Source organism: Nicotiana attenuata, unplaced genomic scaffold, assembly GCF_001879085.1.
Source record: "Nicotiana attenuata strain UT unplaced genomic scaffold, NIATTr2, whole genome shotgun sequence".
Lineage (NCBI taxonomy): Eukaryota > Viridiplantae > Streptophyta > Magnoliopsida > Solanales > Solanaceae > Nicotiana > Nicotiana attenuata.
In genome coordinates this window covers 106742-133017 of record NW_017672014.1, presented here as the reverse complement: position 1 = coordinate 133017, position 26276 = coordinate 106742, and the positions used below count along the sequence as shown (strand labels likewise).

The following is a 26276-nucleotide window of genomic DNA, read 5'->3' as shown; positions in this document are numbered from 1 at the left end:
AAGTAGTTCAATCCTATCCCTAGGTAGAATCTATAAAATGAGGGTTAACGCCTCAAGTTCTTGTTAATTAATCTTTCCCAACCCCAAATTATCTTTTTTAAAATTAATTCGGAGTTAATGGGCGAGTCCTAGGGTTAGCTAATACCTTTGGAAACATTAAAGAACAACAATAATTAAAGTAACAATAACTCACTTCATAAAAGGATAAAAATCATTCAATACATAAGCACAACAAGGTATTTAATCCACACTTTAAACATGAATATTTCCATAAACAAGATTCAAGTGTTGGATAAAATACTACACACTTAGATATACAATAGAAAGCAAGGAAATGAAGAAATAAATATAAATGGGTAAGAAAATCTTAACCACAAGCTTGAAATCTTCAAAACCCAAGTGTGTATGAAAACCCCTAGCTTCAATACTTGTTCTCTCTAGTTCTAGGAACTGAAAATAAGCCAAAGATGTTCAGATGTTGCCAAAGATCTCTTACAAATGAGCTGATTCGGGTATTAAAGGGTTTGGGGTCAAAAATGTAAAATTCCAGAACTGCCCAGTTTTCACGCCCAGTTTCTTCATCGCGTTCGCGGTCGCGAAGGCTTACTTTCCTCAATCATCGCGTTCGCGTTCACAGCTTCGCGTTCGCGAAGGTTCATGTTCTGCTACATCGCGTTCGCGTTGTGTACTTCGCGTTCGCGAAGGTCTAGCTGCCTGCTTCTTCGCGTTCACGTAGTACCTTCGCGTTCGCGAAGAGTAAACCACTGGGCAGTTTCTCATTGTCCATTTTAGCTCCTTTTTGACTTGTTTTTGCTTGGTTTCTTCTCCATTACCTCTAAATCACATAAAACCTGTAAAATAGAAGTAAATGACATTAAATACACGATTTTATCACTCAAACATAGCAAAAGTATAGGTTTAAAGACAAGATAAGTTGGTAAAATACCAACTTATCACCCCGCTCGCGAATCATACATGCGATGTGGTCAAATATAAATAAAAGAATTACCCCGCTCGCGAATCATACATGCGACGCAGGTACACATAGATACACACATTCAAACAGTCAATTAAGACTTTATCGGGGAAAAAATTACCCAAGGAAAGGAGAACTTCTCTTTTAACAGTTAAGAAAATTATGTTTAGCCCTTTAGAAATTTATTTACCAAGATCGATATGATTTAAGCCTTTTAAATTTTCAAAAAAATTACAAGTACGACAAGTAAAGCATGCTTTTGGGTCCTAGACTACCCGGACCGAAGCATAATAGTAGCTACGCACAGACTCTCATCACCTCGTGCGTACGTAGCCTCCCACAAATAGAAGCACATATTTACTTATTTCACCTATGGGGTTAATTCCCTCTTACAAGGTTAGAAAGGAGACTTACCTCGCTCCGAAGTTCCATAACCGGCATCCAAGCCCTTCCAATGACTCAAAGCGATGCTCAACGCTCCAAAACTAGCCAATAATTATGCAAACCCATTAATATATGATCAAATGTCCATTATAATCCAATTTATAACAATTTCTAACCCCGATCGAGAAGTCGATAAAAATTACCCTCGGGCCCACGTGCCCGGATTCCGAAATTTTTCTAAGATGAACTTTACCCATAACCTCACGAACTCAAATATATAATTTATTCCAAGTTCCATGTCCAATTTCGTGATCAAAATTCAAAAATATAAATTTCTAGGTTTTTCTTCAAAACCCAAATTTCCACTAATTTTCCATGTTAAAATCTAGATATAATCCAAGTATTTAACTTGCAATTTGTGGGAATCACTTACCTTGACATGGATGATGAAGATGGAGCTCCTAAATTGCTCCTAGGTCGGCTCCCATGGAGGAAATGAGATGAAATGAGCCAAACCCATTTTTTCAAACTTATACACTGCCCGGGCGATCCTTCTTCGCGTTCGCGATGAACAAAAGTCTCAAAAGTTATTTCCAAACTCTTCTCAGATAGCCTCTAGTATAATGGCCATAACTCTTTGTACAAAACTCCAAATGACAAAGGGTTTAACATTTTGAAAACTAGACACCAAGATCTACAATTTTTGTGTTTTGGGTATCTCCTAATTCCTTATAGATTATGAGATATAAGCTGCCAAAGTCAGCCCTATGCAACACAAATTGCTTCTCCATCTTGCCGGACAACCTATAGTGTACCAGCCATAACTTTTGGTACACAAATCCAAATTCTAAATGGTTTACCTTTTCTGAAAACTAGACGAAAAGGGCTGCAACTTTGTTTTTGGTTCATCTCCAAGTTCCTTACAGATTGTGAGATATGATCCTCGGAAGTCAAACCTGCGTAACAGAGATTTTCTTCTTTGCGAACGCGGTAGCCTCTTCGCGAACGCGAAGAACAAAGTACCTGAAGCCAAATCCTTCTTCGCGAACGCGAGTGGATCCACGCGAACGCGAAGAACAACACCAGACACCAGCATTAGCTATAGCAAAACAACCCGAAATGATCCGAAACCACCCCGAAACACACCCGAGGCCCCGTCAATCACACAAACCAGTCCCGTAACATAACACGGACCTGCTCGAGGCCTTAAATCACATCAAACAACATCAAAATCATGAATTGCATTCCAATTCAAGCTTAATGAACTTTAGAACTTCAAACTTCTACCTTCGATGCCGAAACCTATCAAATCACGTCCGATTGACCTCAAATTTTACAGACAAGTCATATTCGACATTACGGACCTACTCCAACTTCCAAAATCGGAATTCGACCCCGATATCAAAAAGTCCACTTCCGGTCAAACTTCTCAAAAACCTTCAAATTTCTAACTTTCGCCAAATGACTCCAAAATGACCTACGGACCTCCAAATCCACTTCCGATCGCTCTCCCAATACCAGAATCACCATATGGAGCTATTCCTAGTCTCGGAATCCCAAAGGGACATCGATAGCACTGAAATGCACTTCAACCCAAATTTATGAAATTCTTCCAAAATGCTAACTTACACAATAGGCGCCGAAACGTTCCCGGGTTATCCAAAGCTCAATACGGACATACGCCCAAGTCCAAAATCATCATACAAACCTGTCAGAACCTTCAAATCTCTATTCCGAGGTTGTTTACTCAAAAATCAAACCTTAGTCAATTCTTTCAACTTAAAGCTTCCGAAATGAGAATTTTCTTTCCAAATCAACTCCAAACTTCCCGAAATTCAATTCCGACCATGCGTGCAAGTCATAATGCCTGAAGTGAAGCTACTCATGGACTCAAATTGCTGAACGACGCACTAGAGCTCAAAACGACCGATTGGGTCGTTACATTCTCTCCCACTTAAACATACATTCGTCCTCGAACGTGCTGAGAACTGCACCGGAGTTGTCCGAAATCACTGTTTAACACCTTGAGCACCTATCCGTGCTACCACAGCTCAGCTAAGCACATTAACTCGATCAAATCTTAAGATATTCTCTTTTATTCAAACAAATAAGCTCAGAACCCAGTTCCAACACCCGAAATTCTCTGTCAGGCCTGCGTCCGACCTACGAATACCGTATCAATCACAACACGATGCACCGCTACATGATTGCATACCTTTGCTGAATCCACATTATGTGCTGCATAATTCACATAACCATAATATCACCCTCTGATAACGATAGCCGAAATTCCTTCAATCTGATGCTCCCAATGCACCTCATGACTTGTATAAGTCTTGCCCCAACTTTTGCAATACCGCCACGACGGAAGAGATGTGTAGAAATTGATAACCAACTGCCGAGTCAACAAATCATTGAGTCTATACTCCTGACAAGAATCATTACCTCATTCTGAACCTCTTTAATATACTTCATATAATCCGATCGCACTGATCCTAGATCTAATAACCTCATCTCACCTAATACGAACTGCTCCGACAATAAGCCACCCCAGACATAACCAAAAGTCTCATATGATGCCAAAATGTGCCGATAGGCCACAAACTCAAACGTGATACAGAAGGGAAACGAACTCTGGAAGGGACTACTCAACTCACCGACTAATATGAACTTTCCTCAGAAAATGGGAAACGAAACACACAAAAAAATCAGAATATAGAAAACTGTACTCATCATCACACTGTTGCGGCGTGCAACCCGATCCACACATAGATCTCACATAAGGAGATGCACACCGAGTTAAATTGCTCATTACAACTAAATACCGAATATCGATCACAAGCACACTAAGTATCTCTGGGGAGATAGATAGCGCCATAAGCTACAAAACTCAAGCACAACTGAGGTGCGATATATAATCTGAATTACAAGAGCCATCCTGCTCACATAATACCATCGCTATGCGGAATCTCAACACATAAGAAATTTATCAAGCTCTTTCACAACTGACACGGCCCAATATAGCATTACATGAAATAGCTGGCGACATAATAGTATCCAATGTCTGAATACTTCTTCATAAGGAGCACTATGCTGAAATGAACACATCCGGCCCGATATAGAGCCCACCTTCATATTTAGATCCATCCACAAACCTCAAGCCGATTCTGATCGCACCGTACTAGGCAGATAACCTTTCAAGGGTCCATAAGTATCCCTTTTCCTATAACTCACGAGAACAACCATCATAATCGGAGTAAACCTCCACAGTCCACCACCCAATAAACCGAGTGCCCTTCAGGCATAAATTCTCAAATTAGCGATATTACCACAATATTCATACTTGATTTAAATTACCAATCAATCAAGTGACTACATGTCAAAACTCATAAAATATCCTCGTGAGACACGCTCCCACAACCTTCCGCACCAGATAACAAGTCTGCACATCCATTCCACCGGCCGCACTGACGCTGTAAAGCAAATCAAGAATCCATAACCAGGTTGCAAAGCCTCTTTCACAAAACACCGACCTCAGGTGATGCTGAAGACAATACCAGCTTACTCCAAACATTCAAATCCCTTTCCTGCTCATCCGAGTTCGTGACATCCTTCCCAACACCGAACCGTAACCTCGGTTCCTCACTTTCAATTTTTATACCGCTCACTGCATCTAACATGCCAATATGCGACAGTATAAGAATTTCATCATAACTCCTGAACCAATAATATAGTATACACTTCATCATACATAAACCTTTTACTTAACTCATTCCCCGAGAACCATAGAAACACGCAAGTAACTTCTCATAACCGTAGAACATTCAAATACACAAGTAGTGGTATAGACACCATAACCCCTCCGAGATCCACCTACACATAACATGCCATAATACTTGAATACTTCCAAATAAATCAATTACGTCGGCCGTCGATCCTTGCACGCACCGCCACAAATTACATGCATAACTTAATCACGTTGAAGGAACTGATTGCCGCCACCATTGTGCCAATTCAACCATTGCTAACCAATCTAACTTCTTCTAATTAATCCTTAACTTACCTTAGAGATAATAATGACTCCATTCAACCCATAACAAACTCAATCCGCACTCATCCTAAGTGTCCTTGTATCACGAGACCATGTTGTCTCAAATCCTCCTTGTGCGCATCTTCAACTGATACACCCATTTTGATAATCCCTCTACGAATCCGAAGTCTGTTTCTCCTATTCACTCCAAATTCTACACTGCAAGCCGAGAATATCATAGAACATTCTGAGCCTCTTATTGTCATCCGCTATAAAGGCTCGATTCTTAACCATACCGCAGGCTTGAAATCCTTAGGCACCACATTTTTAACGTTCGAATTCACTAGGGCCGTTGTTGAGAGTCACCCACTCTGGCTTGGTCCCGAATATAATCAATTCTAAGGCTCCGCTGGCCCATGGACACCCATCTCCATGGAGCGCCTGATTGAATCACTTCCTTGTAAATCACCTTCGTACGAAACACAAATCCTGAGTCTTCCCAAAGCCTGAACATGAGCCAATAAGGCCAACTATAGCACACCTTTACCAATTCCTTTGCTCAAATTACCATTTATGTTCTTTTCCCTTAGCCAAAATAACTTACTAATACGCCGATAAACCGAAACCTCACAAGAACATAACCATACAACCCAATCGTAGGCGGTGGGACTCTCCCACTTAGCTTGAAGCCACCATTACAAAACTCTAGAACCCAACAAGATTCTTTCTTCATTGTTGACATGATCTAGCACAACCAACCCGCCAAATTCCTCGAAATCTTTCTGTAAAACCCTTTATGAATACTCTAAATCAATAACCACATTCACATGACCGATATCTTTAGAGCATGTGTGATTGACTTTGGAGGGAAGTGGGATCAGTTCTTGCCTTTGGCCGAGTTTTCTTACAACAACAGTTATCAATCCAGCATCGAGATGGCTCTATTTGAGACTTTATATGGTCGGCGATGTCGTTCTCCTATCGGATGGTTTGAGCCTGGTAAGGCTAAGTTGGTGAAAGATGCCTTGGTAAAGGTAAAGTTGATCCAGGAGCAACTTCGCACAGCACAGCCCAGACAGAAGAGTTACGCGGATCAGAAGGCGTGGGATGTATCATTCATGGTTGGCGAGAAGGTTCTCTTGAAAGCATCGCTGATGAAGGGTGTTATGAGATCCGGGAAGAAGGGCAAGTTGAGCCCCAGGTTTATAGGCCCATTTGAGGTGTTGAGGCGAGTTAGGGAGGTTGGTTATGAGCTTGTTTTACCCCCCAGCCTATCGGGAGTTCATCTGATTTTTCACGTGTCTATGCTCCGGAGGTACCGCGCTGACTTGTCACATGTGTTAGACTTCAGCACTCTTCAGCTAGATGAGAGCTTGGGTTATGAGGAGGAGCCAATTGCTACTGTTGATAGACATGATCGCCAGTTAAGATCCAAGAGGATTTCCGCGGTAAAGATTCAGTGGAGGGGCCAACCAGTCGAGGAGGCGACCTGGGAGTCCGAGGAGGACATGCGAAGCAGTTATCCACACTTATTTAGCACTTCAGGTATGAATCTAAAATCGTTCAAGGACGAACTTTTGTTTAAGAGGTGGAGAATGTAACAACCCGACTGGTTGTTTTGCTTTCTGGAACCCCGTTCCCCTAAATAAGACTTCCTGTACTTGCTTTTACTGATTTATAACTTGCGGGGATGGTTGGTTCGAGATTTGGAAGAGTTTTAGTTGAAATCGGAACGCTTGGTTCCTTAAGGTTGGCTTAAAAGGCCAAGTTTGACTTCGGTCAACATTTTGAGTATACGACCTCTGAATCGGGATTTGAAGGTTCCAACAAGTTTGTATGATGATTTCTGACTTGGGCGAATGTCCGGATCAAGTTTTGGATGACCCGGGAGCGTTTTGGCGCCTAATAGTGAAAGTTAATTCTTTAAGGATTTTGATGTTCTTTAAATTTGGTTTAGAATGGGTTTTTGTGATATCGAGGTTCGAACGGAATTTCGAGATCGGGAATAGTTCCATAATGTCATTTAAGACTTCCATACAAAATTGGTATCATTCCGAGTAGTATAAGTAGGTTTCGGTACATTGGAAGTAGATTGAAGAAATTGAAGTTCATAAGTTTGATTCAATTGGTTTTAGGGTGTGATTCTTAGTTTTAGTGATGTTTCAGGTGTTCTGAGGGTTCGACCGAGTTCGTTCTATGATTCCAAACTTGTCGGTATGTTCGAGCGGGGCCCCGGGGGACCCGAGCGTCAATCGGACGAGGCTCGAGCTAAGTTGAAAATTTGAGAAGGAGCTGAAGCTCCAATTGCTGTCATAACCGCACTTACGGTTGGCCAGCCGCAGGTGCGAGCCCGCAGATGCGGCACAGGGGACGAGCCCAGGTTCCGCAGATGCGGCTCCTCTTCCGCAGAAGCGGAACCGCAGGAGCGGTCACCCGTCCGCAGGTGCGGCCCCAGTTGGCCCGGCCCATTTCCGCAGAAGCAGACAATCACCCGCAGAAGCAAGACCGTAGATGCGGTAGATGCACCGCAGGTGCGATCGCTGAAGGCAGTGGCCTTCATTTAATACGGGAGTTTGTCATTTTTGACTCATTTCACTCCATTCTTGGGCGATTTGGGAGCCTCAAAAGGGGATATTTCAACCTAGCTTTGCGGGGTACGTAATTTCTACTTAATGTGAGTTTAATACATAGTTTATGGGTGGATTACAACATGTAAATTAGTGAAAATTATTGGTTTAGAGTAAAACCTAGGGTTTTTTTATAAAAATGAGATTTAACCACGAAATTTGTTATGGAATGTAGTAGAAATCATATATTCTTGATCCTAAGGTTATGGGTAACAACTCTCTCTGAAAATTTCCGAGATCCGGGAACGTGGGCCCGGGGATGAATTTTAGGAACCTTGCATTTAGGGTTGGGGAATTACTTTAATAGTTAGAATATGAACTCTTGAGCATATATTGACTAGTTCTTATCCCATTTTATTAGTTTTGGATCGTTCGACTCCAATTTGAGGGTTTGAGTGCATTCTTGAGTTTGGAAGTAAGCTTTGGGGCAAGGTAAGTCTCTTTTCTAACCTTGTAAGAGAGAATTAACCCCATAGGTGAATTAAATAAATGTATGTACCTATCTGTGGGGGCTACGTACGTACGTGGTGACGAGAGTCCGTACGTAGCTACTATTATGCTAATTGTCTGGGTAGTTTAGGATCGTATCATGCTATACTTGAAATGCTTGCGTCCTTAGTTGATACTATAGTCACTTAAGTCATGCTGGAAATTGGTAAATCAAATATAGACAGTTATACTCACTTACTTAAGAATTTGTATGAATTACTTGACTGTAAATGGGCAATGTGTGATTTCTTGAAAATAAATTGTTATTTGTGGATCGGGCCGAGCGCCTCAGAAGTAAACAGATGCATCTATTGTTCGCGCTATTCGACCCTCTGGCAGTGCATAGTTTAATATTATGGACTGGGTCGTACGACCTCGGCATAATCTGCGCATGTTATTTATTTGGAACTTCCCGTGATTTATACTGCTTAAATGCTTTGAAACGTAAGTTGTTACATGATATGACTGAAATTGACATGTTGTTTATGAAAGAATGTCTTACTTCTCCCTGTTCTTAAACTGTCATTATTATTCATGTTATTCATGCTTAGCGTAACACTTAAATTATATTATTATTGGCCCTAGTGAGTGTCAAGTCGACCCCTCGTCACTACTTCTTCGAGGTTAGACTAGATACTTACTGGGTACATAATGTTTATGTACTCATACTACGCTTCTGTACTTAATTATACAGGATTTGAGGCAGGTGCATCTAGCTACCCGTCCGTCGCGCATTCCTGATACTTGATCGAGATTTCCCGGTGAGCTGCCCCCTTCTGAGCCGTTCAGCAGCATGCCGGAGTCTCTCCTTTTGTTATTACCATCTATTCTATTTCAGGCAGTAGGATAGTTATATTTTTGTACATTCTACTAGTTGCCCTCGTACTTGTGACACTAGATCCTAGCACATACATTAGTAGACATTTATTTTTGGGTTGTATTCCTCTAATTATGATTTCCTTTAGTCATTCCCGTTTCAGTTGCTTTATAAATTCGTTATTTATCGACTGTTTTAAATTTAAGTTAAGTAAATCTTGGGATTGTTTAATAACATAAATAAATGAGAACTCACTAGTTGATTAGTGTTGGCTGGCCTGACAGCGGTGTTGGGCGCTATCACGACCTATAATGGAATTTGGGTCGTGACAGTAAGTCTGTCTCGATGGAGATAACCATCCAAAATCCTAGATACTTAGCTCGACTGGCGACCCAGCTCCTCCACTAGGGTCTGGAAAACTTTGGATATCAGCTATGAATGTCTACATTATTCCAAGCCTAGTACATGGGGTCCAACAACCCCTGTCTATGGAGGAACTCAACACATTCATGGGCCAGCTTTGCCGGACCATGCATTTCTTCCCCCTCATAAACCTGGAGACTCCAGTCCCATCTCCATCCTGTCACGACCCAAATCCACGTGACCAGCACCCGGCACACTATCTGACCCGGGCGAACCAACCCATATGATACACCCGTACCATATGCATGAAAACCAATTTAACTGCGGAAGCTCTTTGAAATTTTATATATTTTCAAGTTAAAACATGGAACAATTTTTCAATTCAAAATCATAAATGAAGCCTCTCATAATCATAACAATGAGACTAAGTAAAATAAATATCTTTTCATGTATGATGCGTACAGCCCCATTACTATAACTTTTTACAACTATCTATGGAGCCTCTATACCAAGGAATAGAACTAAACACTTGAGTTAATGCCCAACTAACATAAATTAAGAAAATAAAATGATAGCTACCACAAAATAGGAGTGGTGCCTCGCCATATACCTCAGGAAGAGAGTTATCCTAGCCCTGTCCATATGCCACATACCATACCTCATCCTGAAACATGTAAAGTAAGTGGGGCCCTGGAGGGGACTCCTAAGGGCTGAGTACACCACAGTGGTACCCAATAAGTATCATAGACTCTCTCTAACTCAAGTTCGTGAGACAAGATTTTACAAAACTTATGCAACCAAAATTGGACATAAAGTGATAAAATGTTATATAAATCATGCTCTTTATCATTTTAAATAAACGACAAGTGAAATGTAAGCCATGGTATAAAGTTTTAGAACATCTCTATCAACCTAATATTTTAATAGAAATCATATAAAACCATTTCAGTCTCATTACGTCAATCATATAAAACCATGTCAATCTCGTTAAGTTGTTGAAATCATTTTTGGCTCCTTAGGCCTAAACATAAGAAAGTTTTCTTTGACCTTTCACCGGGAGTACTACACCAACACCGATATAATGAACAACTACTAGGAGATCATCCTAGTAACAAGTATTTGACCCTACTTGTCTGGGCGGCTTCCCGTAGTGCCGTACGATTCGACTTAACCTCATTACTTTAGGTAATGATTATTTGCCCTCTCAATAGGGGACGTTATTCTACAAATCTCGGCTTTCCCTTGGAATGTGTCCCTATACCGGCATGTGTAGTTTTATGGTAATGAACTCAACATTCAAACTAATCTCGGTGGTATTCACTAGTAACTCCCAAAATATTTGACATATCAAAAATAGATTCATAGCATAATTGCCTCAAAGGATCTATAATTATGAAATCATGATTTTCATAGCCAATCCAATCCATTTGAACAAAATCAAATGAATAACCTTTTTCATGTTATAGCCTTTAGAAATTAACATCAATCTAAAGATATAACAAGTGCTTCCATTGTTGAAACTTCAAAAGATAAATATTTTCACGAAAACATATATGTGGCACTCAAGCATTTTATATTCTTATGAACAAATAATTTTTAATAAAACTTATAAGAATTTCCTTAAGTGTCATTTTGCCAACAAGTTTTGAAAACAAATTTTTTATAAAATTACATGACACTTCATAAGCAATAATTTAGATACACATGGTGACATCTTTCCCGCTTGTTCCCACAAGTACGGATGCACATTTACAAATAATATAATTTATCAACTTAAGACATGCTTTTAAAGAGAACCCCTCAAGAAGAGTAAGTCTTAATCAACTTACCTCAACCTTCAAGCTCCAAAAATACTACAGTGCTTCAATTTATTAAAATGCCCAAATATCGCCTATAATTCAGTATCTACCATTAGACATCCCAACTACATCAAAAAAAAAATACGAAAAGATTCATAAATATCCATTTAGGCTTCACAATTCGGCAACAAGCCTTCAACCATCCCAAATTGTCCAATAGGATCACCCATTAGCCTATTCAATTCCATTCTTATGATTTAATACTCATTTGGAGTCATTAATAATACTACGTTAATTTTCCAATATCATCAAGTCACTATTCATCATCTTCTCCAACAAAACCCTAGGTTCAAGAACACCCATTTCAAGAACTAGTGTTGTATCTTATCCAGATGGTGATTCTTGATTCAATTTATTCATCAATTAAGTTATCAAGTCTATTAAAATCATTATAAACTAAATACATAAGTATTTATATCAATTCATCACTATTCATCTTCGTCTTTACCCAAAATGGCATTCTCAAGACCCACCCTTAGGGTTCATACAATATCCCATTACAACTTCAAATAAAACTCATAAATATGCTACCTATATATATATATATATATATATATATATATATATATATATATATATATATATATATATATATATATATAAAGCTCAAGCGAAGGGATTACCTCTTGGTGGAAGAATCTCACTTTTCCTCTTTTTGGTGTTCTTGAATATTCAACCCATTTACTATGGATTTGATCCATAATAATGTTAGTGTTATCACTAAATGATGTTATATAATCATCCTTGTACCAAAATAACTTACCTTGAAGTCTATCCTGGTAGAAGAGCTCCTCCTTCTCTCTAGAAATAATTCCAAGTTGAAGAATTAACACATTCTCTCTCTAAACCCACATTTTTAGCCCCATAAAATGACCCTTGAAGCTGTGTAGCCTCCGTGTGTAGGCTACGCACAAAGGCGCGGGGTGGACTTCCATTCCTCTTCAATTGGAAGCTGCTGGATTTGACTACACATGGTGCGTAGGCTATGCTACTATGCTGCGTAGGCTACGCATGACTCGCGTAGCTGTTCTGCTACTATTTAGTGAAAAGGTCATAACTCCCTGTCGAAACCTTCAAATGACGAACAGTTTGAAGCATTAGGAACCAGACACATAGACCTTTTATTTTATAGTAATACACCATATAACATCTTATATCTTGAGATTTATGCTCGTTTGAAGTTAGGCCTTGTGTGAACTCACTTGAAACTTTACCCCATCATATAGTTTCCAACTTGACTTAGCCTTAGGGCTCTTTTTATACCATAAATCATTATTAATGCATCTAATGCATATATTATTATGATCAATTGATATCCTTCATATTATTAGTCCTGTTGATGCCCGAATTACGATAATTAGCACCCGTCAATCTTCTTAATGGTCTTAAAATACTTTGAAATTTTTCAGGGTGTTACACATCCTTCCAACTCTATCCACCAATAGTCCAAATTCCCCAGCCACCACCCCAACCACTCTCACCAATAGACCTGCTGAGCAGGGGCACCAACATGGCATTGGATTATCTCAGAGAGTCCAATGTGGACCTGGAGAACATGGTAGAAAAACTAGGGATGCCAAAGACAAAGGTCTTCCTCATGCATGAACGCCTGGAGATAGAGTTCAAAGAGCAGTCAAGCGAATTGCTTAGTGCTCTAAGTAACACTCCTCAAATCTATAAAGGTTTCAAGACTCGCTAAATATAGAATTTATTTATTTTTAATCTTGCCTTGAGTGCATAAAGTTTTTACTTCTATTACGGATTTAAACCTTATGATTGACTTTTGAGTTACTTCTCAATTTATAAATAATATATGATATACAAGCAAATGAATATTAATAATTTTAATAATACTAATTATTAAAAATGAGTATCATTAATTATTATTTATTTTTTTTTTTAAAAAAAGGGACAAGCCTAAAGCCTATAAAGTGGAAAGGTAAAAGGCTTAAAGCCTTAAAACAAAACAAAATTAACGTTCTATTCATTCACGCAAAGGCAGAAGGCTAAAAAAGCCTTATACGAAAAAAAGAACTACGAAATATAGGCAACCATGAAATGGAGGCAACCTTGCTACTTACTCACGCAGGCAACGGAAAGTTTTGGGTTTCTTTACAAATCACCAGTTCTTGAACTCAGGTATATATAATTTTCTATTATAATTTATCCTAGTAGTAAGTAAGAATTGAATTGTTAATTCCCTTCTTTCTCTATATCAACAGTAAGTTTCATGTTTAGTTGTTAAACTTTGAAATTAATTAAAATGCATTGGTTGTTGTAGAATCGATTTTTTGATGGGTGTAACTTGGACTCGGGCCTACGTATTGGCTAGAGGAGTTTTGAGGTGAGTTTATATAACCCTTTACTAAAGTGATTTACTCACAAAAGCACACATACAAGGTGTTTGATGAATTGCTTAAAAGAGTTAATATGTACTTAATTGGAGCGAGTGAGTACCTATTAACTTAGAATTATTCTAGCTAAATTTAGATGATTTATTATAATATACGTGCATAAATTTTCAGATATTTGTGTTATTCTTATATGCCATTTTCATGTTGAAAATTCATGAAGAAGCAAGAATATTTAGAATTACTTTTGAATGTTTATTTCATGCTTTTGACATGCTTTAAATTTAAGGATACCAGTATTAGTATGTATAGGTTGTTTCAGAAAAGATTTAGACTTGAATGGTCAAGAAAGTTAGTTTAGATCCTAGCAGGGTCACACAGAACAATTTATTATTAAAGTATTCTTGGGAGTATCTTCTATTCTGAGAAGGGGCCATCGTCCAGGCCGAGGGTCCTAATCAAGGTGTTGACTTTCTGAAACTACTTGTGCCAAAGTAGGGAGCACATAAGCCGAGGGTCTCATTCTTGAGAATTACGTAGCCAGGCTAAGGTATGATACATGAGCACTGAGAACCATGGAGCGAGTGGCACCTCGTTGATTGGGCCTATTCGATCAGGTTGGGATCGAACCCGTGCCGATCAAATGGTGACTAAGACAGAAATAAGTCAGAATAGTTGGAACTCCCGAAGCATAAAGTGATGTATTTTTTTACATAAGAAAGAAAAAGAAAAGAATTTCTTTTAGAATATTCATAAACTGCTGTTATGAAATTATTTTAGAATTGTTCTTAGATGCTTTATGTTTTCCATGTATTTAGAATCTTTGCTTATAATGTATAGTTTATTAAAGTTTTGTTCCCTGTCGTTGAGACTCACTGAGTGCAGTGGATGGTACTGACATTCTCTTTTGGGAAGCTACGTTGGTCTACGGTACAACGTAGGAACCGGTTTAGCAGGCGAGCATGCTATTGGTTAGGACTTCCCTCACTTCCAGTGCTATTGGTGAGCTCCGCTTTTGTTCATGGAGTACACCTTTGAGTAGTCATTATTTAGCTATTTCTTTGTTTATGTAGAGAACTAGTCAGGAAATCTCATGTCCTGATTAGTGTGTCAGTTTATCAGGAGAGGCTTCATAGACATAGCCGGTGGGTTAAGATTCCAATATTTTTGATAATAACTTAGCAGTATTTCAGTAGTTACTATGAACAAAGTTTTGGAGTTGGCTATTTTAGACATTCAAATTAATTAAAAGTATTTGGTTAAAGTATTACCTTGTTGCATATAAAGTTTGAAGTTATAATAGATTTGATAAGCGCAGATGGTTCGCTCGGTCAGGTTTAGTGATCGGGTGCCGGTCACAGCTTGTTCAAGAAAATGGGTCGTGACAAACTTGGTATCAGAGCATCAGGTTTATGGAGTCCTAGGGATCTATGAAGCCGTGTCAGTAGAGTCTTATTTATGGGTATGAAGCACGCCATACATATATGTAGGAGGCTACACGCATTTAGGAAAAGTCTCGTTCTTTATCAAACTTTAGATCGTGCAGTAGAGCCTACCTCTAAGAAATTATCTAATGTATTCGCTTCTACAAAAATCGCAGAAATGGATTGTACTTGCAACTCTGACACCGACACTCAGGATGTTGCTCAAGAAACTATTGCTACTATTGTGGGTCAAGGTAGAACTAAGAAGGCTTCAACTCACAAAAGGAAGGGTAAATCCACATAGGGGGTTCAAGTACCCCAGGTTGAACATGAAGAAGGGGTGGAGCATGATGACAAAGTACCTTAGGATCCAGTTCCACCCCCAACAACAGTTCTGGCTCAAACAACTATATCTCTAGAGGTGGGTCAGATGTTTAATGTTGTCAACAGTGCCATGTAGATGTTTAAAGCCTTCATGGCCAACCAGAACGAGAGAAGAGCTGAATTCCACCTCAATCAAATAGACAGACCAATTTTAAGTCCTCAAGAGTGAATGAATTTCTGAATCTAAGTCCTCCATTGTCCCGTGGTACTATAGTTGATAAAGATCCAATGTTGTGGCGGGAGGGTTCAAGAAAGCCCTCCGAGCGATGAAGGCATTTGATGATGAAGCTGTGGAGCTGGCTGCCTACCAGCTTAGAGATGTGGCTAGTACTTGGTTTGAGATGTGGGAAAAGGAAAGAGATGAAGATGATGGTCCGCCTACTTAGGAAGAATTTGAAGAGGCTTTCATGGCTAATTTTATACCAGAAGAGGATAGGGAAGCTAAGGTTACAGAGTTTGAGCAACTCAAGAAAGGGAATACAAGTGTGCAAGAGTATTATATGGAATTCATAAGTTTGGCTAAGCATACTCCTCACATGGTTAAGACAGAAAAAGAAAAGATCCGCCGGTTTGTTGGCGGTTTAGCTCACCACATTAAGGATACGACATCAGCTGCAGCGGTAGGAATGACAACTTTCTCCTCTGTTGTGGGTTTCACCAAGCACTTAGAAAAAGACAGACAATAAAGGAGAGAAGAAAAAGAGCATAACAAGAATGCCCGGACATCGGGCGATTTTAGTAGTACATCCAGTAGAGGAGGAAGGGGTTCCTTCAATAAGAGGTCATTAGCACCAGCTCACTCCAGTCATCAGTCAGGTGGTAGGTCTTCCTTCAAACGTACTCAAAGTTATGGAAACCAATCTCGCTAGAATCAGAATTTTAGGACACCATCCTCATCTTTGTGGTACATGTAAGCGGCAACATTCAGGTCAATGCAAGCTCGGGTTTCACGGTTGCTATCATTGCAGAGACAGTGGTCATATAAAGGCAAACTACCCAAAGTTGCAACGTAATTTCAGTGGGGGATCAGCTCGTCCTTCTAGTTCCTCATCTACTACAGTTGCACCACCTCAGGCTCGTGGTTCTCATAATCAAACTGGGCATGGAGCAGACAGAGGCGCAAATCGAGTTACTCAGGGAGGGGGACAACCCCGTTTGTTTGCTACACTTGATCGTCAGAGTGTAGAGGCGTCTGCAGAAGTTATTACAAGTATACTTCTAGTCTGCTCGCATAATGTTTATGCCAATTGATCCAGGTTCAACATTTTAGTACATGACTCCATACTTTGCAATTAACCTCGGGAGAGAACCTGAACATCTTAGTGAGCCATTCCTAGTATCTACTCCAGTTGGCGAGTCAGTGAAAGCCACAAGAGTCTATAGAGGTTGTATAGTATCAGTCCAAGGTCGCAACACCGAGGCCGATCTCATAGAGTTAGAAATGGTGGATTTCTATATGATCATGGATATGGATTGGTTGTCTTCCTACTATGCATGTTAGATTGTCGTGCGAAGATAGTCAGGTTCCAATTTCCAAATGAAGAAGTCTTAGAGCAGAAAGGTAGTTCAACATCGTTTGTAGGTAAGTTTGTTTTTACCTTAAGGCACAACGAATGATCGGTAAGGGGTGTCTCGCCTATTTTTCTCATATCATTAATACAGAATCAGAATCACCAGCTCTTCAGTCTATGCCAGTTGTTAGAGAATTTCCAGAAGTTTTCCAAGACGACCTTCCCGGACTTCCTCCTGAAAGAATCATAGCTTTGGCATCGATCTCATACCAGGCACTAAGCCTATATCTATACCTCCTTATATGATGGCTCCATAAGAACTTAATAATTTGAGGGAACAGTTAAAAGACCTTCTTGACAAGGGCTTCATCAGGCCGAGTGTTTCACCGTGGGGTGCCCCGGTCCTGTTTGTCATGAAGAAAGATGGGTCTCTCAGAATGTGCGTCTACTATCGGCAGTTGAATAAATTTACCATTAAGAACAAGTAACCACTGCCAATAATTCATGATTTATTTGATCAACTTCTGGGTGCAAAATATTTTTCAAAGATAGACTTAAGGTTGGGGTACCATCAGTTGAGAATCAAAGAAGAGGATATATCTAAAAAAAACTTTAGAAGGTCTATTGGAAACATCCTCTCTAACCTCACAAGGTAGGGGTAAGGTCTGCATACACACTACCCTCCCTAGACCCTACGGTGTGGGATAATACTAGCTATGTTGTTGTTGTTGTAGCCTTTAGAACTCACTACAGGCACTATAAATTTCTAGTAATGTCCTTTGGGTTGACAAGTGCTCCAACTGCATTCATGGACCTCATGAATAGAGTTTTCTAGCCATTCCTTGATACATTTATTATTGTGTTTATAGACAATATTCTGGTATACTCTAAAGGCAGGGAAGAGCATGCAGAGCACCTCAAGATATCCTTGCAGACATTGAAGGAAAATGAGTTGTATGCCAAGTTTTCAAAATGTGAATTCTGGTTGCAGTCAGTGGCATTCTTAGGCCACGTGGTATTTAGTGAAGGCATAAAAGCAGACCCTCAGAAGACAGAAGCAGTCAAGAACTAGCCAAGGCCAACAACGCCAACTGAAATCAGGAGTTTCTTGGGGTCAGCTGGCTACTAGAGAAGGTTTGTAGAGGGATTTTCCTCACTTGCAGCCCCATTAACTAAGTTGACTCAAAAAGCAGTTAAGTTCCAGTGGCTGACCCTTCTGAGAGAGTTTTCAAGAGTTAAAGAAGAGGTTGGCCAATGCACCTATGTTAACCTTGCCGACAGGTTCTGCTGGGTTCACAGTGTATTGTGATGCCTTCAGAGTTGGTCTTGGTTGTGTTCTTATGCAAGATGAAAAAGTTATTCCTGATGCTTCCAGGCAGTTAAAGAATCATAAGTAGAACTACCCCACACACGACTTGGAGCTTGCAACAATGGTGTTTACATTAAATATATGGTGACGCTACCTTTATGGTGAGCATTCTGAAGTGTTTACACATCACAAAAGTCTCTAGTACATTTTCAAGCAGAAAGAATTAAATTTGAGACAGAGAGCTGGCTCGAGCTATTGAAGGATTATGAAATCAATATCCTTTATCACCTGGGAAAAGCTAATATGGTAGTAGATGACTTAGTAGGAAGTCAATAGGTGTCTTGGCCCATCTTGCAGTACAAAGGCGAATTGTTGGTCGAGAAATTCAAAAATCGGCAAATAATGGAATAGATTGGGTGAGACCGAGAAGGAGGTATAACTGCTTATGCCTTACCTCAATCCACTTTTACTGCGCATGTTAAGGCTAAGCAAGACGAAGATCCGTACATAGTGAAGTTAAAAGAAGGAGTCAGAAACAAAAAATAATTGCTTTCACTCTAGGAAACGATGGAGTTTTGAAGTTGAATGAACGGTTGTGTGTGTCTGATGTAGATGGTCTTAGGAAGGCCATAATGGAAGAAGATCACAGCCCGAGGTACTCTATCTAACTAGGTGCTACCAAAAAGTATCTAAACTTGAAAGAGTTATATTGGTGGAAAGGCATGAAGAAGCAAGTAGCAGATAATGTGGCTAAATGTTTGAATTGCCAGCAAGCCAAAGCTGAGCATCAGAGGCCTAGTGGCCTAGCTCAAGATATAGAGATACTACAGTGGAAATGGGAGATGATTAATATGGATTTCATTGAAGGTCTGCCTTGCACATACCGTAAACATGATTCAATTTGGGTTATTATAGACTGACAGACAAAGTCCGTGCATTTTCTACCAGTAAAGATGACAGAGCAATATGCGCAGTTGTACATCAAAGAAATAGTCTGATTGCGTGGTACTCTAGTTTCAATTATATCTAATAGAGGCCCTCAGTTCATGGCGCATTTTTGGCAGGTATTTCAGTAAAGATTAGGTACCAAGGTCAATTTGAGCACCGCTTTTCATCCACAGACCGATGGTCAAGCAGAAAGGACCATTCAGACTCTCGAAGATATGTTTCAAGCATGTGTTATAGATTTTAGAGGTAATTGGTATGATCACTTGCCACTTATAGAATTTGCTTACAACAACAGCTATCAGGCCAACATTGGTATGGCTCCTTATGAAGAATTGTATGGGCGAAGATGTAGGTCTCCATGGGTTGGTTTGAACCAACAAAGGTGTCGTTGATTGGTCCAGAGTTTGTTTGTGAGGACTTAGAGAAAGTCCAACTAATCAAGGAAAGACTGAAAGCGGTTCAGAGTCGTCAAAAGTCCTATTCTGGCAAAAGGCATGGTAACTTAGAGTTCAATGTTGGTGATAAGGTGTTTTCGAAAGTTTCGCCAATGAAAGAATTTCTGAGGTTCGGTAAGAAAGGAAAACTTAGTCCTAGGTTTATCAGGCCTTATAAGATTATAGAGAAGAAGGGAAAAGAGGCTTATGAACTAGCATTGCCCATTGAATTGTCCTGTGTTCATCATGTCTTTCATGTGTCTATGCTTAGAAAGTACATTCATGATGAGTCTCACATAATACCTGCTGATACCATAGAAATTAAAGAAGGCTTGACTTATAAAGAGATACCTATAGAAATTCTCGATAGGCAAGTAAGAAAGTTGAGAACAAAAGATTTAGCATCAGTAAAAGTTTTGTGGAGTAATCATGATTCAAAAGAGGCTACGTGGAAGTTCGAGGAAGATATGAGTAAGAAGTATCCTCATTTATTTGAGAAACAAGGTATGTGAACCTAGGTTTTGCTCTGAATTGATATTTCATTTCTTAAGTACAAGTTAGCATGTGTTTATGTCCTTGCTAGATTACAGTTTGTTGTTGAAGTAATTTAGTTTCTGTCAGAGTATATTTAGATATTAAATAATTTAGTACCATGCCATAGTATATTTAATTCATTAAAGTAATTTTCTTTTACTAAAGTGTGGTGATTTAGATTTTGGTTGGTTATTGTGGTACCGCCTTGTCGGAGTGTGAGTAATTAGTTTATGAGTTGTGTATGGTGCCTCTGAATAGCCTGTTATGGTATATTTGGTTGTTGTTGGTGTAGTTATGGTATTGGTGACCGGGATACTCTTTTTGGATAGTCCAATTTAAAGAGGAGACTCTGCCGAAACTTTTGAAAATTAAGGGAGTTAGCCAACATTTTGAGGCCTTTGGGAAAGTGAGTAGTGCTAAGAAAACTTAAGAAGTTCAAGGACTTAAGAAACGATTGTTAGCTTAAGAATAAGGCCCTCGCAATATTAGAGGACGAATATTTTTAAGGAGGAAAGATTGTAACACTTCTCAAATCTATAAAAGTTTCAAGACACGCTAAATATAGAATTTAATTTTTTTTAATCTTGCCTTGAATGCATAAAATTTTTACTTCTATTACGGTTTTGTTCTCTTATGATTGACTTTTGAGTTACTTCTCTATTTATAAATAATGTGATATACAAGCAAGGGAATATTATTAATTTTAATATTACTAATTATTAGAAATGAGTATCATTAATTATTAGTTAAGTTAAAAAAAAGGGGACAAGCCTAAAGCCTATAAAGTGGGAAGGCAAAAGCCTTAAAGCCTTAAACAAAATAGAATTAACGTTCTATTCATTCACGCAAATGCAGAAGGCTAAAAAAGCCTTATATGAAAAACAGAACTAGCGTTCTGTTTGCTCACGAAACAGCGGCAACCTTGCTGCTTACTCACGCAGGAAACAGAAAGTTTTGGGTTTCTTTACATCACTAGTTCTTGAACTCAGATATATAAAATTTCCTATTATCAATTATCCTAGTATAAGTAAGAATTGAATTGTTAATTCCATTTTTTCTCTATATCAACAATAAGTTCCATGTTTAGGTGTAAAACTTTAAAATTAATTAAAATGCACTGGTTGTTGTAGAATCGATTGTTTGACGGGTATAAATTGGACTGGGGCCTACGTATTGGCTCGATGAGTTTTGAGGTGAGTTGATATAACCCTATACTAAAGTGGTTTAACTCACAAAAGCATGCATACAAGGTGTTTGATGAATTGCTTAAAAGAGTTAATATGTACTTATTTGGAGCGAGTGAGTACCAATTAACTTAGAATTGTTCTAGTTAAAGTTTAGATGATTTATTATGACATATGTGCATAAATTTTCAGATTTTTGTGTTATTCTTATATGCCATTTTCATGTTGAAAATCCATGAAGAAGCAAGAATCTTTAGAATTACTTTTGAATGTTTATTTCATGTTTTTACCATGCTTTACATTTAAGGATACCAGTATGAGTATGTATAGGTTGTTCCAGAAAATATTTAGACTTGAATGGTCAATAGAGTTGATTTAGATCATAGCGGGGTCACACAGAATAATTTATTATTAAAGTATTTTTGGGAGTATCCTTTAGTCTGAGAAGGGGTCATCATCCAGGCCGAGGGTCCTAATCAAGACGTTGACTTCCTGAAACTACTTGTGCCAAAATAGCGAGCACACGAGCCGAGGGTCTTGTTGTTGAGAATTTACTTGGCCAGACTAAGGTATGATACATGAGTACTAAGAACCATGAAGCGAGTGGCACCTCGTTGATTGGGTCTATTCGATCAGGTTGGGATCAAATCCATGCTGATCACACGGTGACTAAGACAGAAATAAGTCCGGATAGTTGGAACTCCCGAAGCAGTGAAGTATTTTTTTAGATAAGAAAGAAAAAGAAAAGAATTCCTTTTAGAATATTCATAAACTGTTGTTATGCAATTATTTTAGAATTGTTCTTAGAAGCTTTATGTTTTACATGCATTTAGAATCTTTGCATGTAATGTATAGTTTATTAAAGTTTTGTGCCACGACCCAAAACCTGACCCGTCGTGATGGCGCCTATCGTGAAACTAGGCCTGACTCAACTCAACAATCAACCCGATAATAATAAGTTTGAAAATATTTACGGAAGCTTTTAACAGTTAAAGAACTATTTTGAAACATAAGAGAATTCCATGAATAAATACATAAAACCGGGGTGTCACTAAGTGCATGAGCGTCTAAGGAAAAATACATAGTCTCATATAATGTCTAAGGGAACAACTGAAATACAACTGGAAAGTAATGTGGAGAGCCAAGGCCTGCGAACACCGTGCAGGTACCTCGATAATCTTCTAAGTCAGAAGCCTTGATCAAACTTCCGCCACTGGATCCAAAGTGCCTGAATCTGCACACGAGGTGCAGGGGGTAATGTGAGTACACCAACTCAGTAAGTAACAAGTCCAACCTTTGGGCTGATAGGTAGTGACGAACTCAACCTCCTCAAGGATAACAGAGATAATGTACAGAAACGTAGGCATGCTTTCAGTTAAATAAACAGCTCGAACAATAAAACAGAGCAAGTATAGACAAGGTTAAGGAGTGTAACTCTGCTACATCTACATGTCAATGCGCATGCGGTATGAAATGCACCATGCTGAGTGCCTCATGCGCCCACAACCTAAAATGCTCGTCCACTTAGTACTGTATATGGCTTATACGACCCAGGGAAGATCCATCCTGGAATATATACATCTCTGACAGCAATCACTCAATGTTGATACCCAATTTTTCCCTATATATTTTAAATATGCATAAAGACCTTCAAAATAGCATATATATGCATATATAAGCATGCACAAGGTTTTATAATTTTTCCCATGATTTGAAGGATTTAAATTAATTTATTTTCTCCCCTTTTATTCATAAAATCCCAATAATTATTTTCCAAATTATTGTTATGATGATTTATTCATTTAATTTCTATACTTATACCAAAATGTAATTAATATAACTTTATGCATTTTTGTAATTACATTTGGTATTTTTCAAGCTAAATTGCATATAATTGCAATGTTAGCCCATTTTAATGTATAATTATATTTTATACGTGAAATATTTGCCCCTATATTTTGAAAATGATAATTATATATTTTAAATCATTTTGGTATAGAAAAATTATTTTCAGAAACTATTTTATTATTTACTAAAATTAAGATAGGAAAAATTGGCTATTTAAATCATAGCCAGATTTGGCTTTCAATTTTAGCGTAGTTGAACCCAACCCAAGCCCAATCTCCTATTAAATAACCCGACCCAGGCCCAAACACTTTCTACCCGACCCAAAACCCGTCAGATCCTGGCCGTTGATCTAAAAGATCAACGGCCCTCATTTATTCTTTCCTTTTTAATTCTAAACGACCACCCTAACCCTACTCATTTCCGAACCCCCACCGCCTTCAGATGCTTAGATCAACGGCCCTCGTTTATTCTTTCCTTTTTAATTCTAAACGACCACCCTAACCCTACTCATTTCCGAACCCCCACCGCCTTCAGATGCTCTCGTCTCTTCTCTTCTCTCAACCTAACCCTAATCTCTCTTCAAACGCTGCCTCCCTCTCTGGTCATCTCCGGCAACCCCCTTTCAACCCCAAGCCTCCAATGGTTTCCCCCTTGCCTTGCTCATCATCTCTGAGGCCTTCAAGGGCCCTGAACCATGCCGACTTATGTCTTGGGTTGCTGTTTTGGTTGTTCATGGCTTCTCCGGTGTGATTTTGGGCAAAATCACACCGTATTTGTTAGATCTTTGAAGTTTATAGCAGGTTCTTCCGTTTCTATCTGGGTTTCCTTTGAAACCCTAACTTTTGTTTGAATCTCTCAGATCTCTGCTATTTTAATGATTCGAGTCTGTTGCTTTCTATGTTCTACACTGTTCTCAGACCTCTCTTTAAAAATCTTCAACTTTAAGCCGTTTTTACTTTCTTTAAAGTTACGGTTTCTCGGAGTTTCTTCTACACTTGTTTAAACTGATTTTTCTTTATGTTTAAACCTCTTTCTTTGCTTATCTCGGCTGATTCTATGTTCTTACTGCTCTTTAACTCGCCTATGTTAAAAAGACCTAATTTTTTAAGATCTTCTTTGTCTTGGTTCTGTGTGTTAGCCTAACTACTTGATTCTTGTTAAGTTTCTGTGGTTACCATGCTTCGAATGTGTTTTACTGAGTCCTTAGCCTTCTTATATCACTTCTGTGTGATTGTGTTCATCTTGTTTGTTCATCTCTTGCCCTTTTCTGTCGATATTGCTGACCTTGCTTGTTTGCTACGTCCGTTTGATCTTCTCTATTTATATGTTGAAGTATAGAATCATGACTCCTTATTGATTGATTCTGATTTCCTTAATTGATTGTTTGATTGAAAGATTTTTCTTTTAAAACCCTAAAGTTCTACCTCGTCTGTTTAAATTGACTGATTTCATTACCTTATTTGTTGTGGTACTTTTTTCTAACTAAATCATTCCCTTAATTGAAGTTTTCTAAATTTAGTCCTAATTGACTACCCTATGCTTACTGAACTTTAATTCTTTCCTAATTAGTCATGTGCTGATTTTTCTTTCCTTATATGCTACTGGTTCGTACCGTTTGAATTAGTTCCCTTAATTAAGGGAGTACTTGCCTTGATTTTCTGATTGATTGATTTTGAATTCCTCAATCATTATGCTACTATGATTTTTACCTTATTTACTACCTGTTTTCAAACGATAAATACTCTAGTCTTTCATTAGCACAGACACGAACACTAGGGTTTAAAGACTATCTCTCATACTTTAAAAATCTCTGCTCTCTCTCTTGTGCTATCTGCTATTGTTAGCCGGCTGCAAGCCAAGGCTAACCATTTGTGCTCTCTTGTTCTTTCATCTGCTTACTCTCCTGCTCACTGGTATGTCCTAGTTCAATTCAAAGTTCCAACAACAACATGATTCTCTTATTGTTTCAATTCTTCTTGTTTCTGGTTTGCTTCTATTTGTGGTTATGTTGTAAAACTTGTAGTTAAGAACACATTACTAGTATGTTATTATGTCTTCCCCTTCTCTTAGATTAGTATATTCCCTTTATGTGTGTTTCTAAGCATGTCTTACCAATTGTCTCTCACTTGTTGTATGCTTACCATGCTACATCCCATGAATCCCAAATCCCTATCGCCCCTCTATGTGGTTGTGTTCTTCATGTCTGGTTTTGTGACTATGCCAGTGTCAGCTATTTCTGAGCATGTCTAAACCAGTCCTAGACCCTGGCTGGGTTCTGTGTTTAGAGTCAAATGTTCTATGTGTCCCAAACCCCCTTGCCCCTGTGTGTGATTACTGAACCAAGACGGGTTCTGTGTTTAGAGTCAAATGTTCGGTCGGGACCCACTGTTGTGGACCAAGACGGGTGCCTAACACCTTCCCCTCGAGGTTATTTCGAGCCCTTACCCTAATCTCTGGTAATGCAGACCAACCCAAGAGTTAATCGCTCTAGGTGCCCTAACGCACCATAATCCGTTTGGTGGCGACTCTTCAAATACCCAATTCCCAAAAGGAAATGAGTCATTACACCCCGTGAATGTCGAAACCCGGACCTCTCTCCCCATCAAAAAGGGAAGGGGAAAAGGGGGCGCGACAGCATGGCGACTCTGCTGGGGATATTTTTAGGCTCTTACCACAACGAACTTGCTCTTATAAATTAGTCCAAACATGCTTATCCCGCACCCTCTTCCCTTATTTTAATTTTTTTACTGTCTGTATTCTTTTAAGCATTTATTGTTCTTGAAACTAACTAGTCATTTTGTTTC

The 26276-nt window shown here is 38.9% G+C and overlaps 1 protein-coding gene across 1 annotated transcript in view; it reads left to right on the top strand.

Moving 5' to 3' along the window:
• Nucleotides 1-13244, top strand: part of LOC109211336 (translation initiation factor IF-2-like) — a 23703-nt gene extending 10459 nt beyond the window's left edge. The window contains exon 5 of the mRNA XM_019374869.1: nt 12955-13244. Coding sequence (XP_019230414.1) covers nt 12955-13244 — 290 coding nt within the window. The remainder of the gene's footprint in view (nt 1-12954) is intronic.
• Nucleotides 13245-26276: the final 13032 nt, after the last annotated feature.